The following is a 15,357-nucleotide window of genomic DNA, read 5'->3' as shown; positions in this document are numbered from 1 at the left end:
CTTCTTTTATACTATGTAGTATGTATAATTACATATAGTAGTATAAATCTCAATGAAGCCACATAAGACATTACATCCGCCAATTCTTGGAAGATTTTTTATCAAAAGTTTGTGAATTCTACCCAGTTTATCTTTGTTGCACTAATGTTGCACGTAACACCTTTTTTTTCCTTAATTTTTTTTTGTTAAGACTTCAATTAGTCACAAATCAAATAACTCAAAGTGTGTTAAAGATTATACGAGTAAGTCAGTAAGCTTAGACATTTTTGTCAATATAGTTTAAGGAGATATTTTTAAGTTGTAGCTAATTATTTTTACAATGTATAAGAATGTTTATTTATTTATATTTTTGGTTGAACAAAGTGGACACGCCTATGTGACATATTGTATAGATTAAATATTTGTTATGTGTGTCATTCATAAGATGCATAACTAATTTTGCTCATTTTTACCAATAATTGTTCGAAATTCTAAAGTTATACTCTTTTACTTCACTCTCTTACTATTTTCCATAAATCTATTGTACGCGAAAATAATTTGTGACACAATTTTTTTACTTATTTGGTATTACAGGGCATTCTACATATTTTTAAAATATGACAGAAATTTTTTAAAAGTATAAAATCCATTGAAATTGAAGGAATATAAAATTGTTGTAATATACAAGTATATCCATTATTAGGTACTGAAAATTTAGTTCGTACTTGCAACACATACATAATAATTTTAAAATGTTACCTTAAGCAACTTTTTTTTTTATTAAATATGCAATTATTTTCACTATCCATCTATAATTACAGGTGTAAAAACTCTAATTCATTTAATCAATAAAGTGAAATTAAACTAACGCTTAAATTTTTGTTGGTTAAGAAAAACATTTGTATTGCATAATCTTTAAGCCGATTAAAAGAATAAATTATTAACAATCCCGTGATTTTCACGGGCTCCAAAACTAGTTGATTTATTTAAAAGGTCATTTTTTTCGGAAAAATATCTTACCATTTAATGTTTAGAGGCCAAATTTCAAAACGTAATATAATTTCTTATGGAGTATAAACTATATGTGTTGAACGTGATACTATGTTTTTTTTTTCCAATTTGAATTTAGTTAACTTATTCTTGTGTTTTTTTTAATTTCAATTTTAATTTAGTTAAGAGTTTTTTTGTAAATAACCCCCATATATGTTCCTCTTTTTACAAATAACCCCCTTATATGTCCATTTTTTGTAATAACCACCTTAATTTCTACTTAATTCAAAAATTAACACCCAAACTAAATTACGATGACGATTTTTAAAAAACACGATCTAATTACGACATTTCAACTTTAATTTAACAAAACTACCTAAACAACCCTTAATAATTACACTCACCCAACCCACACCCTCCTCCCTCACTCATTCAAATCATTCATTCATTCATCTCCAAATTACAATTTCTTCGGGTAACTTGCCTTTTTTAGGCCAAAATTTCTCAATCCATCAACTTCAAATTTGTACTTAAATTCTGTAGAATGGAGTCATTTTTAGAATCCCAATATAAAGGTAATATAGGAAATGAAGAACATGAAGAAGACGAAGAAGAAGAACAAGTGCAGAATTACTCAAGATTATTGAAATATAAGTCAGTACCAAGCTCATTGTTGTATGAATACACACAAAATTTGAGTGAAAATGATTGTTTGGAAATATACGAAAGGAAGCCTCAAAGGCTTTGTGCGTATTCCAATTCCAATTCGCAATTACCACCTCAATATCCAAAGCAAACTCTTGTTACTGCTACTTAAAATTCAATAAGACAAGGGAATTTTAATTCTGCTGCCTTAAATCTATCATCAGTCTCGTCGTCACTCAGGAAATCATGGCCATGAGGCTCGAACCGTCCAATAGACCAATCCGAATCCTCATACTCCGACTAAGATAAACTAAGATAATTGATTTGGGGATGAATTTGGGGATGAATGATTTGAATGAGTGAAGTAGGGTGTGGGTTGGGTGAGTGTAATTATTAAGGGTAGTTTAGGTAGTTTAGTTAAATTAAAGTCGAAATGTCTTAATTAGATCGTGTTTTATAAAAATCGTCATCGTAATTTAGTTTGGGGGTTAATTTTTGATTTAAGTAGAAATTAAGGTGGTTATTACAAAAAATGGACATATAAGGGGGTTATTTGTAAAAAGAGGAACATATATGGGGGTTATTTACAAAAAACTCTTTAGTTAATGTCTCAAAAGCGTTGTACTTGTAAATAATACTTACTCAATAATCACAAAATAAATAATTTGTATAAAAAATTCAAAGATTTTTTTTTACATAAACAATTCTCGCCAAATTTTCTCGACAAAATCATTTGTATAAAAATTATGAGTGTAAATCCGACTTATTTTCTAAACTAATGTTTATATAATGATATGGTATGTTCACATTTTATTTGTCTAGGTACCCACAGTGACCCCGCACGCCTAATCGAGCCAACAATTCATAGGCCCGCTGGCCCACCCTTCCCTCTACCCGGCCCACACTACCTAAACTCGCCCAGTCCGTCTAACCCACTTTTATTTCTGCCTATTTTTCCCAACCAGCCCGGATTAGGGCCACCACCTCCCAGCCCATCCCATCCCACTCTCAGCCCGCATCCTCACAGCCCACACACTGTGGGCTGGGGCTTCCCACTCTCCAACCAGGGCCGGTTCTAGCCCGTGCTAAACCTGCCACAGTCTAGGTCTAATCCTGATACACAAATATTACTATATACTACTACTATCGATCATCAATAACCGCGACTTAAATTTTTAATAGTTTTTGTACGCGACTTAAATTTTTAATAGTTTTTGTACACACCGTATAATTAAATATATTATCTAGTTTATTTCAAAATTTACAATAATTTATGATAAATCATGATACTTAGAAGTAGTTTATGAAATGATAACTTTTTTGGACAACATAATAACAAAAGGCAAACTTTATTCACTTGTTTTTTTGTTGTTGTTGAATTTAAGTCTAAATGGACTCGAGTGATGATTCATGTTAATTGACCTAAATTATGGCAGGACTAGCGTTGTTGTTGTAAAAGAAAAATAAAAATAAAAATTAAGTTTGTGCATATAGTTGTACTTCGGAGATTTGTAGTTTGTGTTAATGAGCACATGTTTCTAAATCAATTGAGACGGAATGTTATGTTGCTCATCTTACTCTTGAGTACATACTAGTTGTTATTGTGCACGCGGTACCCCAAGAGGCCAAGATATGAGCTTATCGATGGTAGCAAAATACAAGTCTTGGTTGAATTTCACAGGACAGCTGATGGGTTCAAGGGAACCAAGTTGATTAGCAGTCCGGTCTCTTTCTCGTGGTGCTGATGGCTTATAAACAGTCACACCTCCTGAATTGTACTCAGAGACAACCAAAGGTCATGCAACAACCTGTCTCTGATCGGTGAAGCAATGAGCCCCTACGCATTCCTGCGTAGAGCAAATGTCGGAAACTTATTAAATCAATCATTCTGTCAAGGTAACTGATAATAAAATTTCAGAGGTATAAAATCCATTGCGAGATAAGCACTCTCTTTTTGGAGGCTAAATCTAAATGCACAAAATTTACCGAAACTTCAACATAAATCCTAAACCAAGTATCCTAAACCCTGCAAATATACCCAAAGCTTCATAGCAGACAGATGTTCCATGCCTGCAAACAACATACATTTAAGGAACCAAATTCATCCCATTCCTCACAGCATCGACCAGGCAACACTCAGCAATTGCATAATATGGGCTATCCCGTATATGATCCCACTCAAGCAGCAATCACACAGCAATGAAGTGTTTGCGATGCATCAGAAACATGATCACTCATCTACTGGGCTATCCCGTATATCATGCCACTTATTGTGTGGAAGAGACTTCTAAAGGAAGGTGTCGCAAATTCATCAACCTAAATTTTAAAGAACCCTACTACGACAACGACACCCAAAAGAGTCATTATGGTCAACACTCAGAGCAGAAACACCATGACACATTCCAAAATACTTGCTCGATGCCTCTGGCCGGCTTGCATGTTCAAAGCAACCTATTTGGTAAAACAAATATAAACCACTTAAAATAGACCTAAAACCGTATCAAAAACTTAAAATAGGCCTGGTATAGCCTTTAGGAGTACTAAACTACTACGGAGTATTGTCCCACTCCAACTCCAGTACGATAAAACGTTTTGAACTACCAGAGGAGATGACAACCTAGCAGGAGTAGCACATGTCATTCCTGTGCCATTATGCAAGTAGTACCATGTTATCTAATATAAAACCATACCCTCAAATTGTTAAACATTAGTATTACACTGTTAACTCAATTGCTCAATCAAAAAAACTCAATGACTCGCAATTATCGTGCTTCCAACCATGCATGAAATGAAGATTGTATTATTTGACAACGAACAAAACTAAAGAATGAAAGATAGATAAGAGCATGTGATACAAGGGGAGAGGTAAGAGGAACACGCACACCAAGGGGGAATAAAGAGACAGAAAGTGCATTGAAATTTTAGGTGGCTTCTACCAAAGAAGTTGAAGCTGAAAATCGAGCGAAGTCACTAATTTCATGCATGTAAATTGATAAAATAGCTGAGAAATGCAAAGGACAGGGAGGATAGATGTCAAACAAAGAAAAGTATAGACCTGATATTATTGTCCTTGTTTGATAAAAATCTTCCCAGAATATTTATGGCAAGTACACGCAGGCCACTGTTATCTTCTGCTCGTGATAGTTTCCACACATTCATAGAGAATGGCATTCCATGCATTCTTGATTGACTCCGTTTTGTTGCCATCTAAAGCTCATATAACATTTCAAAATATGAAATAGGAAAGAAAGTCATTGAAAGCACCAGGCTGAAGAAGTTCTAGGGCAAACCAGCGATATCAGCCATGAAAAGACTTGAAAAATAAAGAAACATTATTCATTTGTGCATATAAAGAATTTGAACCTAAGAAGAAATTAGAAGTCTATGAATAACTTGAATCCATTTGTATGTAAAGAGATTTTCTACAGATTTCATTAGCTACATAGTCAGAGGCGGATATGCAAATTTATAATTTATGCCCAAAGTTGGAGCAACTCCCTTAGCATACTTCTTATATTCCAATGAACTGTATACCTTTTAAAGATCCCCCTTCCGCAATTGGAAAACGCATACAACTCAAATGGAATAAGGAAGTATCAAATTATCAATATATGTCACAGAGGGTAAAATAAACACAGAAAGAAATAAAGAATACCCACCAACCTGAGCAAGTATGCCATTCATGCAGTCACTAGCATCAGTATCCCCTTGGCCCAAAACACGCAAAAACCTCAATAGTCTCATGTGGAGGAAAGGGTCCATAATTCCAGCAACATCATATTCCGGAGCGTACTAACTGTTCACTAGATCCTTTAGAACTCTCACGACATCATCTGTGCATTTCAAGTATACAATAAAAAAGAAGTTAATCACAGTAATGCTAGAGCCACTGCAAATTTGTTGAAAAGGAACAGAAAAATGATTTTGACTCGCAAAGTAAATTTAAATTAACTATCAGCAACAGTGTGCACTAATTTCACCCTACACATAATATAGTAGCACATAAAACTAAAACCAATTCTTGAAGATGGCAAGAGAGCTCACACTAGCTCAAACCACAAGTTTACTTCGTAAGTTTTATAGGTGTAAAACAAAACAAAAATTTAAAAAGAAAGAGTAGAAAGAAATTAAAGCGCACACACATTAAATCTTTTCCATTTATATCGAACGTGGAGTAACTACATGTAGCCATACAACTGCTAAGCAAATAAACACTTATAATGTATTTGAACCTGGGGTGCAAGTGTATAACCAATTATACACTTCAATCAAGAAAAAAACAAGATGAAAAACTACATACACACACACGAGTAAATGACATACTATTGAAGATATAAGTAGGGAAGGATGATAACTTTCTGAAATGCTCAAGGGCATCTTCACTAACTTTACACAAATCAGTACAAAGTTGAACTCCAGTTATCAAGACCCCATGGTGCTCTCTTTCAGTAAAGCAGCAGCAGGATTATTGAAATTTTCCGCGAGGTCAGGGACTTTCTTTATGATCCGTACTGAACACAGGGCTGCCTATTTCATAGGGGAAGTTAGTTATTAGGGTTCTTATGATTTAAACTTCAGATATCGAACACGTAAACCTTGTAAACATATACGGAGCATTGGACAAACTTTCATTTTCACAATGGGCATCAATGACCACACAAATTATATGCAAGTGACATAGGTCAAATTGCCGCAACAGGAAACGAAGAACACTCTTGAGACTTCTAGGAGAAAAATGTTGCTGTGACAGCCAGAGATCCAGAAGAACAAGAAAAAAAGATTATACAAGCAGTATATCACAGATCCAAGCTCAAGATTTTTGCTTTAAAACACATAAGAATTATCTAAAAGCTCCGTGATTTCTTATCTAAAAGCTCCGTGACTATGTCTCACCCGAAATCAAAATGTAATGCTCAGTGCAAGAGCTTTTGTTCAAGGAAGCTAAAAAAATGTAAATGATTTAAAAAAAAAGTTATAGAAGCTCAAAATAAACTGGCCAGTAGTATGTACAGCCGGATGTATAGAGGCTCAAGAACTGTGCATATGAACTGATTCCAAGACCCACTGGCTGACGGCAATGTGAAAGGAAGATCCATGCTTCTCATAATATATATGGAAAGCAAATACAATGGTCCTTTAATATCATTTTCTAAACAATGTCCAGAGGTATGCTGCCTCTCAGATTACATTCTTGAATCAACAATTAAATCAACTATACAATGACACAATCTGCTCGATATAAGTTGGTACATAGAAAATATCTACTCTTGTATGAGCAACATTTACCTTTTTGCGAACGTTTGGATCCCAAAACTGAAGTAATCGCTCAACTTCTGGGGCAAGGTCACGAGCCATTTCAGCGGAACAAATGTTCCCAAGAGCACAAAGAGCGAGCCCCACGATGTGAAGTAAGCACAAAGCACTATAACAAGCAACTGAATCGGATAATGAATATAAGGATACTGTTTTAAGGAATTTGTAACCAACATAAGAACTTCTTGTCTTTCATCGAGAAGCAACATGAGCCCAAGATATCCTATTCTCTTTTCAGGAAATCCCGGAGACGCAATCAACTTAAGACACTCCATTTGACCAAAATGTGTAGGCCCGTAGGGTAACCAAGCATATGAATAAACATAAGCTTGGCCATGTTTCTATGCCTATAATCCGGATCATTTTCACTAATGGCAGCACGAATAGATGCACACTCTTTTCGAACAACTGTCCATTCCTCTGCTGCTGTTTTGCTAGCGCAGTAGCGCGTATAGAGCGAATCATGTCCCTGCATTATGATAATAGCATAAGTTCATAACCAACTTTGGTCTATTTGGATAGAGTAACTTCCAACTTTCGACATAATCTCGAAATGAGCATTGGAATTCCCATTTTTAATACAATCATATACGGAGTATTCAATATTATTTGCATTGTGATCATATATTCAATATTATTCCCATTTTTAATACAATCATATATACAACTTTCGACATAATCTCGAAATGCAGCACAATGCAGCCAAAACACTACTTGCCGCGGTTCTATTTGATTCTATATATTTCTATTCTAAAACACGACGTATACAATCAAATGGAACAGACGAAGTACGAAATTATAACTAGAAGAACAACAATATTAACAAAAGGGTCCAAAAGCATGATCTGGGAAATTATGAAAATGGAAGATATAATTGAAAATTACCTCAAACGGGTACCTGAAGAAAAGGGATTCATGATTTCATTATATATAGAGCTGAAAATTACAGTAAACACTTGATTTAATTGATTATCAAAAACAAACCCAATTACAAGATCAAAAAAATGGGTATGAATCAAAATTGAAGGCTGATAAAAAGGGTATTAAAAAGATCAAAATTTTGTTAGCAAAACAAGGTGGAAATGTTGTGAGATCTAAGGAATTGGGATGAAAAAATAGAGACGAGGAAAAATTAAAGGACGAGCAATTAATTAATTTAATTTGAGTGGATTAATTAAGTTAATTGGGGTTTCGATGTCGTCCTGATTTTCTTTCTTTTTGTGGTGTACTAGTTCGTCTAGTTGTACGAGAGCCGGCAAATTCGACTCGACCCAACAAGTTCAAATTCGGACCTAAAAGATCCGTGAAAAATTAATTACTCAAAATTCACGTGATTCGACTCGTTTGCAATCTAACACCCGACACAATCCGACTAACAATGACCTGAACCCGAACACAAACTTATCTCGATAGGAAACCAACTTGGTATTGACCCGATAATTACTAAGTTTAATATTAATCGAAAATAAAAATAATTTATTAATGTTTTGTTTGATACATTTGACTTAAAAATGAAGTGAATAGACCGAATAATGATTTATAAGTACAACTTAATGGTAAAGAATGTAAGTAATATGATAACGTAACTAAACCCGATAATGACCAACCCCAAACATGATACATCAAATTAACCTGAAATGACGTGACATGATAAATGACCCGACCCGAAAGGGTAGGGTGATCCATAATTAGAGTTGACAAACCTGGTCCAACCCGAATGATACGGCCTGGACCATAGCAAACTTGACACGATGACAAATCGTAACCAAACACGATCTAATAACTAGTGACCCGATCAACATGAATTTGGTTCGATATTGACTCAATGATACATTTGACTTAATAATTAACTAATAAAATCAAACAATGGTTGAAAATTAAACTTATTGGTAAAAGATTGAAATAATGCAATATAAGGTAACTTGACCCGACTCAAACCCAACCTAACTTGGTACATCATTTGACCTGAAATGACTCGACTCGACCTGATAACAATCCAATGCAATCACCACTTGACTCAAAAAGCTATGGTGACACAATATGACTCGAACTTGATACGACCCTACCCAACCGACACCTCTATGCATAATACTCGACCTAATATGATTTGACTTGATCCGATTTGACTTGACCCGATACTAATTTTATTTTTATTTATTATTAAAGTACTCCATGTCAAATAATGTTATCTATTTTAGTAGTATGTATTTCATTTATTGTAAAATATTTGTTGTATTACTTTGTATTTCTTATTTTTTTAAAATTCTGAACATAACTATAATTAAAACTAAAACATAGTAAAGGTAAACTATAAAATAACAAATTCCTTATTTACTAAATGAATAGGCGAAACTCTTATTTTTCCCGCCTAAATAATATTTCCTAAAATAAAATGTATTATTTTTAGCATATATTATCTCACAATCTTTTAATGGCACCATCTTTTAATAAATTTAATATATAAAACATTCATATTATTTCACATTATACATAAATTTTTCTCCATTATTATATAAAAAAATTGTATACTTTTTTTAAAAATAATTGTACATAAAAATTCATTAACTTTTAATGATAATAAGTTGCACAAAAATGTTCATAGTAAAAATATTTTAAAAATAACATCATTAATTTCTCGGTAAAAAGAAAACTTTCATTAAAATATTCATTTCATGACTTTTTACAATTTTAATTTTTATTGCTCAAAGTAAAATAAAGTGATGAGAAACATAAAAAATAAGTGAAATATCATTTTAAAATTCATAAATAATACGGAGTATACTAAAAAGTAAAATTTTATAAATACATATATTGCACGGGATCTAAACTTATTTACCTTAATTAATTAGAGGTTGTAGTTGATTGGTGGAACATAGTCGATTTCATATCCTCCGACGTTATGCATATCCATTGTTCAATAGTCCCAGAAAAGTAGGTACCCGTACATCCAATAACACAAATTGAAACAAAATGAGAGAGAGGAATAGGTCGGTCTGAGACTCTCAGCGACCTTGGATCCCAAGGAAACCCTTCCCAAAATGACAGAATTAGAGCGGATCAAATGACCCAAGTAGAGGTGATTATGGGTCGGGCCAGTGCGGGCTGGGGTCGTGCCTTTCTAACAAAAACGACTCATTTGTGTGGGTTGGGTCGGGCCAAATGTATGGGCTTATTTGGCAAGCCCAAACCCGGTCCTTATGAGCTAATTCGGGCTTTTGGGCCTAAATGGGCTTTCCAGACCGTAAAATTTACGAGTTATCCTAGAAAATAATTGGCATAATATCTTAAATTTACTATTTTAAAAACATACGTAGTTTCTAAAAATTGTACAAAATACGGTGAAATGCTTATGAATTGCTCTCCAAAATAAAATAAAGACAAGCACCGCCACTTTAGAATGATTTATGTTATATACATTGTTTTATAAATCTAAAAAATATACTTGAGTTTTTAAAAAGTTGTTTATAACTTTAACACTATTTTAATAGGTTTTATAAGAAAAAAATATTCATTTATTAATAAATATGAGCCGGATCGGGCCAAAATTTGGGCCGAACGGTCGGCCAAACCCGGCCTAAAAATATGTTGGGCCTTTTCGGGCCGGCCCATGTGGTTTTTTGGGCCAAAACAAAAGGTCCAAGCCCTTCTAAAAATCGGGTTGGACCGACGTGTATGTTCATTGTCCAATAGTCCCAAAACATTACGCATATCCAATAACATAAATTGAAACAAAATGAGAGTATATTGGTAATAGGTCGGTCCGAGACTCTGAGGACCTTTGGATCCCAAAAAACCTTTCACAAAACTAGAGAACAGACGCGCTAACGGCAATAACCTTACCTGGACGGTTTCTTATATAGACTTTACTCGAAAAACACTTTTTGATGAGGTGGAATTCGCCCGTGTGAAGTATAATTTTTAACCATTTTATGTTGTTTAAATCAACTGCGTGAATGTAATCCCGACTGCGAAATTTGTTTTCCTCTTGTAAAAAAAAAATATCTTATGTAGATGTTATGTACTTATGTATATATTGCCACGATATGTATCCATTTACCACAATTTGATAAAATTTGGTCACGATTTATTAGCATTTTATCATAACTATTGGATTATACATCCGATGTACTAAAAAAAAATAAGCCTTTAAATTACCTGTTATTGCTTGAATGAAGTGATTCATTACAGTAAATAGATTGTATATCCGATGTAGTACACCCAATTGTATAGTTTATGAGCATTATAATAAAGTTTTGAGTTTTGTTTTAAAAATTATGAGTTTTATTATAAAGTTTATGAGAAACAAATAAAGTTTGAGGTAAAAAGTTCAAAAAAGTACACATATGCTCAAAAAGAACTAAAACCGCAAATGAAAGCGATTTAGCACCAACACGTACATCGCAGATGAGGGCGGAGAATAAGTAGGTCTCAAACAAGCGGACCTTGAAACTCAAGAAAACCTTCCTAAAACGGGAGTATACTAGCCCTAAATAAACATCCACACTCCCAATATAATTTTCTCACACTCCATCCACACACTTGAAAATGGGAAGGAAGAAACCTGAAGAAAACAACGAGACATTTGAAGATGAAAAAGAAGATCCCCTCCAAAATTCGAAATGGAGAAAAGTTGTGATTGACACCCAATTAAGTAAGGTAATTATCAAGACTATTGAACCCTCGGGATTTTCTTGGAGATATTTGGTAGTGAATGGGGTGAAGATGATGCCTAGCGCATTGAACCAGCAAGATTAATCTGGAACTTAAATAAGGCCAATGAGCTATAGATTATACATTGATTCGACTTTCCTTGATCCATGGCCATAGGAATGGCGCTTACACCGTCGATTTCCAAGCCTCTCCAAGAAAATCCGTCGGATTTTGCCTCCAACCCATACTTTCCCTTAACCCTAATGATAAGTTCAGTCAATTGACTGTTACATAATCGTTTTTTCCATCTCGAATTCTGATCCTTGGATACCAAAACATCCTTCAAACCGTATTTTCCCTTTATCCTAACATAGTCACTCATGGTGTCGGAGTGGAGGAAGCAGAAGTAAGAAGAAGAAAGGCGGCAAGAAATTAAAAAAAGTCGGCTGTGACTTCCTTCTTTTTTTAGGACTATATATAGAAAGGGAGTTATTAGGGCAATTTAATTGGTTTGGGTTGGGCTTGGAAAACATTGGCACTGGGATAATGTTGTTGTCTTCGAATTTCAAACTATATGTATCTATTTGTACCCTTGTTTTATTAGGCAAATTAACCAAAATAACCCAAATTTCATTTATGCTTCCCATCAATCACATGATTAAAAAAATCCTAAGTATAAAGGTATAATCCTAACCGTCTCCTTTTATTTCTTGTGTGTTGTCATAATCTTTCTGGTGTTGGCTTAATATTATTTGTTTCTGATTTGGCGATATAAAGGTATAATTCTGACCGACTTACTTGTGTTGTTGCATATAATGGGCTGGATGATGAAAAAGCAGTTGCTTTAAGAGCCTCAATTTGATTGAAACAGGAGTGTTTAATTGCTAATGCATATTGTTGCCCATTGCTAGAATACCAGTCACTATTTTGTGGTTTTAGGAGGCCTATGACGTTGGTAACTCATATGCAATTTGTAACTTTGGCAAGATGACATTGTTTTAATCAATTTAAATGTAAATGTGCTCGTTTTCTGATGTTGGCTCAGTGATGACATTGCAATTGCTATGAGAGCCTTTTGGTTTCATTTAACATGTGTCAATACTATCTGTAGTGTGGTTTATTTGTTTAATTTGTGAGAGCTCAGTAATGACAATGATCAATGTTATGAGAGCTCACTAATTTGCAATAATAAATCCAAAGTGCTATTACTTTTAGCCCTAATTGTACACTTCAGACTACTCAAGAGTGCATTAGACTCCTCAAGGTCTCCCCACGCAATGAAATGGGGCGTTATTTGGGACTTTCAACTGACTTTTGGTCGACAAAACGAGAGATTTAGCTTACCTCATTGAGAAAGTTCGTAAGCGAATCTTAAGTTGGACGAATGTTCTATTGTCTGTTGCTGGTCGATTAACTCTTATTTACTCTTATAAGATCCTTCTTTAACTTTCCTTGGCCCAGCCCCCCTCATCCTTGTCTACTTCTCTTTCCCATTTACTTCTACGTCCTTACCCTCATTTCCATCAACATATCACCAAAAAAACACCAACTTATAAACCATGTTCCTTTAAGAGCCTCAATTTGATTGAAACAGGAGTGTTTAATTGCTAATGCATATTGTTGCCCATTGCTAGAACACAAAATACCAGTCGTCACTATTTTGTGGTTTTAGGTCTTTAGGAGGCCTATGACGTTGGTAACTCATATGCAATTTGTAACTTTGGCAAGATGATATTGTTTTAATCAATTTAAATGTAAATGTGCTGGTTTTCTAATGTTGGCTCAGTGATGACATTGCAATTGCTATGAGAGCCTTTTGGTCTCATTTAACATGTGTCAATACTATCTGTAGTGTGGTTTATTTGTTTAATTTGTGAGAGCTCAGTGATGACAATGATCAATGTTATGAGAGCTCATTGATTTGCAATAATGAAGCCAAAGTGTTATTACTTTTAGCCCTAATTGTACACTTCAGACTACTCAAGAGTGCATTAGAACCCTCAAGGTCTCCCCACGCAATGAAATGGGGCGTTATTTGCGACTTTCAACTGACTTTTGGTCGACAAAACGAGAGATAACTCCTTCAAACGCCCACCCCTTTCATCGCCACGTGTCACAACTTCTTCAAACGCCACGTGTCATCATATATTTTTTTTCTTAAAAAAAAAATCATCAAAATTTAAATAATATCTTTTGATTGATTTAAGAAAGGCAATCATATGGAGGTCTGTTCATTTTTCTATGTAATCAAATCTAAAAAATCAAAGACCTATAACGCCACTTTAGAATATTATCCAATTAACCTCTGATTTTCAATTTTTTTTAACTAAAATAAAATGTCATAATATTGATTCTTCCTAAAGGCAATTCACATAATTTCCCATAATACGATTATACGAATATATTATAGAAGGAAGTTAGCATAACTATTGGAAGAAGTGATTATCACTATATATAGGATGATGCAAGTTTTCATAATATCAAAAATATTTATTAACATAATCAATTTATTCATAATCAAATTCAGTAATTAGTGATTTGTGCATCATTTACAGCATCTTGGGTATTTTTAAATTTCAATTACATTTGCTTGAAACGGAATTGGGAGAAATCAACTTCGAACCTTCACATAATTATATGATTAGGGTGTTAAATACGATGCCGCTAAAAACTAACCTTGATGGTTTCTTATGGAAACTCCGCACCAAAAATCTCTTCGATAAAGAGGAAGGAACCAGTAGACAAGAAGAAGACGATTTATGAGATAACCTGCGGTTTTAAAGTCAAGGAACCAGTAGACAATATGAAGGGACGCATGGGCTAAAAGGCCCAAACCAGTTTTTAACCTGTGACGTCTCTCAGCATAGCCGTTATGTTGAAGGGTATTAGGAGGTGATGTAACACGTAAGGTGCGATATACCATTATTGCTAGAAAGGATGCTAGCTTTTGATACTCGCTACCATTGTCATAGTATAGAGTAATGATGGGCCGGGAAATATTTTTTTTCCTACTAAAGTTTTAAAATGAATGAAAATTTGTAACGGAAAATTCACGTGGTACCCTTGAATTTTGCCATTTTGTATGTGGTACCCAAATTTTTAAGTTTGTGCACATAATATCCTTGAGATTTGATTTTCAAGCACAACACGCCATTTTTATCGTTCTTAAAATTTTCAATTGAGTATAAATCATAAACCAAAAATCGGAATTGACTAATTTTTTTTTTCAAATTGATTATCTCCTCGAGATCTATAAATTGATAAAACGAAAATGGTCATTCGGAAGTTTATCATCGAAAATATGGTTGATTTAAGATTTCCGTTTAAAAAAACCCCATAAAATATCATTCGACAATTTTTTTTCTCAAATCGTAGGTTATGACGAGATAATCATTTTAGAAAAAAAAATTGGCCGATTCTGCATTGCGGCCTCGGAGTTATGCGTAATTGAATTTTTTTCTAGCGACAAAAAGGACATGTTGTGCATGAAAATCAAACATATAGGGTATCATGTACACAAACTTAAAAAGTTGGGTACCAAGTGCAGAATGGCAAAGTTTGAGGGTACCACGTGAATTTTCCGAATTTGTAATGAATCTTATCAAAGGAGTAAACCGGTGATGTCCATAGATCGTTAAAATGAATGAAAATTTGGTCTTTGATTTCTACTATAAATAAGACGATTTTAATTCCTCTCCTTGTTCCTTATAAAATCTGAGCAACAACTTTTGGGTTCCTACTCTTTCAATTGGAGGCAAATTGGAAGAGCGATGTGTATGC

At 34.1% G+C, this 15,357-nt stretch overlaps 2 protein-coding genes across 4 annotated transcripts in view; both read right to left on the bottom strand.

Annotated features, from left to right (window-relative positions):
* The window catches only part of LOC141644262 (AP-1 complex subunit gamma-2-like), a 29,194-nt gene extending 21,992 nt beyond the window's left edge, over positions 1 to 7,202 (bottom strand). The window contains exon 1 of the mRNA XM_074453743.1: positions 7,078 to 7,202. Within this exon, the coding sequence (XP_074309844.1) occupies positions 7,078 to 7,202 (125 nt within the window). The remainder of the gene's footprint in view (positions 1 to 7,077) is intronic.
* LOC141644266 (AP-1 complex subunit gamma-2-like) lies at positions 3,079 to 7,078 on the bottom strand. Of its 3 annotated transcripts, XM_074453749.1 has the most exons (5): positions 6,901 to 7,078; positions 5,970 to 6,141; positions 5,278 to 5,447; positions 4,670 to 4,821; positions 3,079 to 3,461 (listed from the first exon to the last, which is right to left on the bottom strand). In XM_074453749.1, exons 3-5 carry the CDS (start codon positions 5,374 to 5,376, stop codon positions 3,452 to 3,454), a joined length of 261 nt encoding a protein of 86 aa, XP_074309850.1. In that variant the 5' UTR covers positions 5,377 to 5,447; positions 5,970 to 6,141; positions 6,901 to 7,078; the 3' UTR covers positions 3,079 to 3,451. The 3 variants fall into 3 exon arrangements, with proteins under 3 accessions (XP_074309850.1, XP_074309852.1, XP_074309851.1); XM_074453751.1 differs by lacking the exon at positions 5,970 to 6,141; XM_074453750.1 differs by lacking the exon at positions 6,901 to 7,078 and having other exon boundaries at positions 5,938 to 6,141.
* Positions 7,203 to 15,357: the final 8,155 nt, after the last annotated feature.

This window comes from Silene latifolia, chromosome 2, assembly GCF_048544455.1.
Source record: "Silene latifolia isolate original U9 population chromosome 2, ASM4854445v1, whole genome shotgun sequence".
Taxonomy (NCBI): domain Eukaryota; kingdom Viridiplantae; phylum Streptophyta; class Magnoliopsida; order Caryophyllales; family Caryophyllaceae; genus Silene; species Silene latifolia.
The sequence above is the reverse complement of the archived record's forward strand: the minus strand, read 5'-3'. Positions and strand labels throughout refer to the sequence as shown.

Excerpts from the sequence above, each read along its gene's own strand:
- LOC141644266 (XM_074453749.1), bottom strand. The coding sequence starts at position 5,376 with ATGGACCCTTTCCTCCACATGAGACTATTGAGGTTTTTGCGTGTTTTG. Across the intron at positions 4,822-5,277 it reads TGAATGGCATACTTGCTCAG|ATGGCAACAAAACGGAGTCA; the intron begins GTTGGTGGGTAT and ends TATGAGCTTTAG.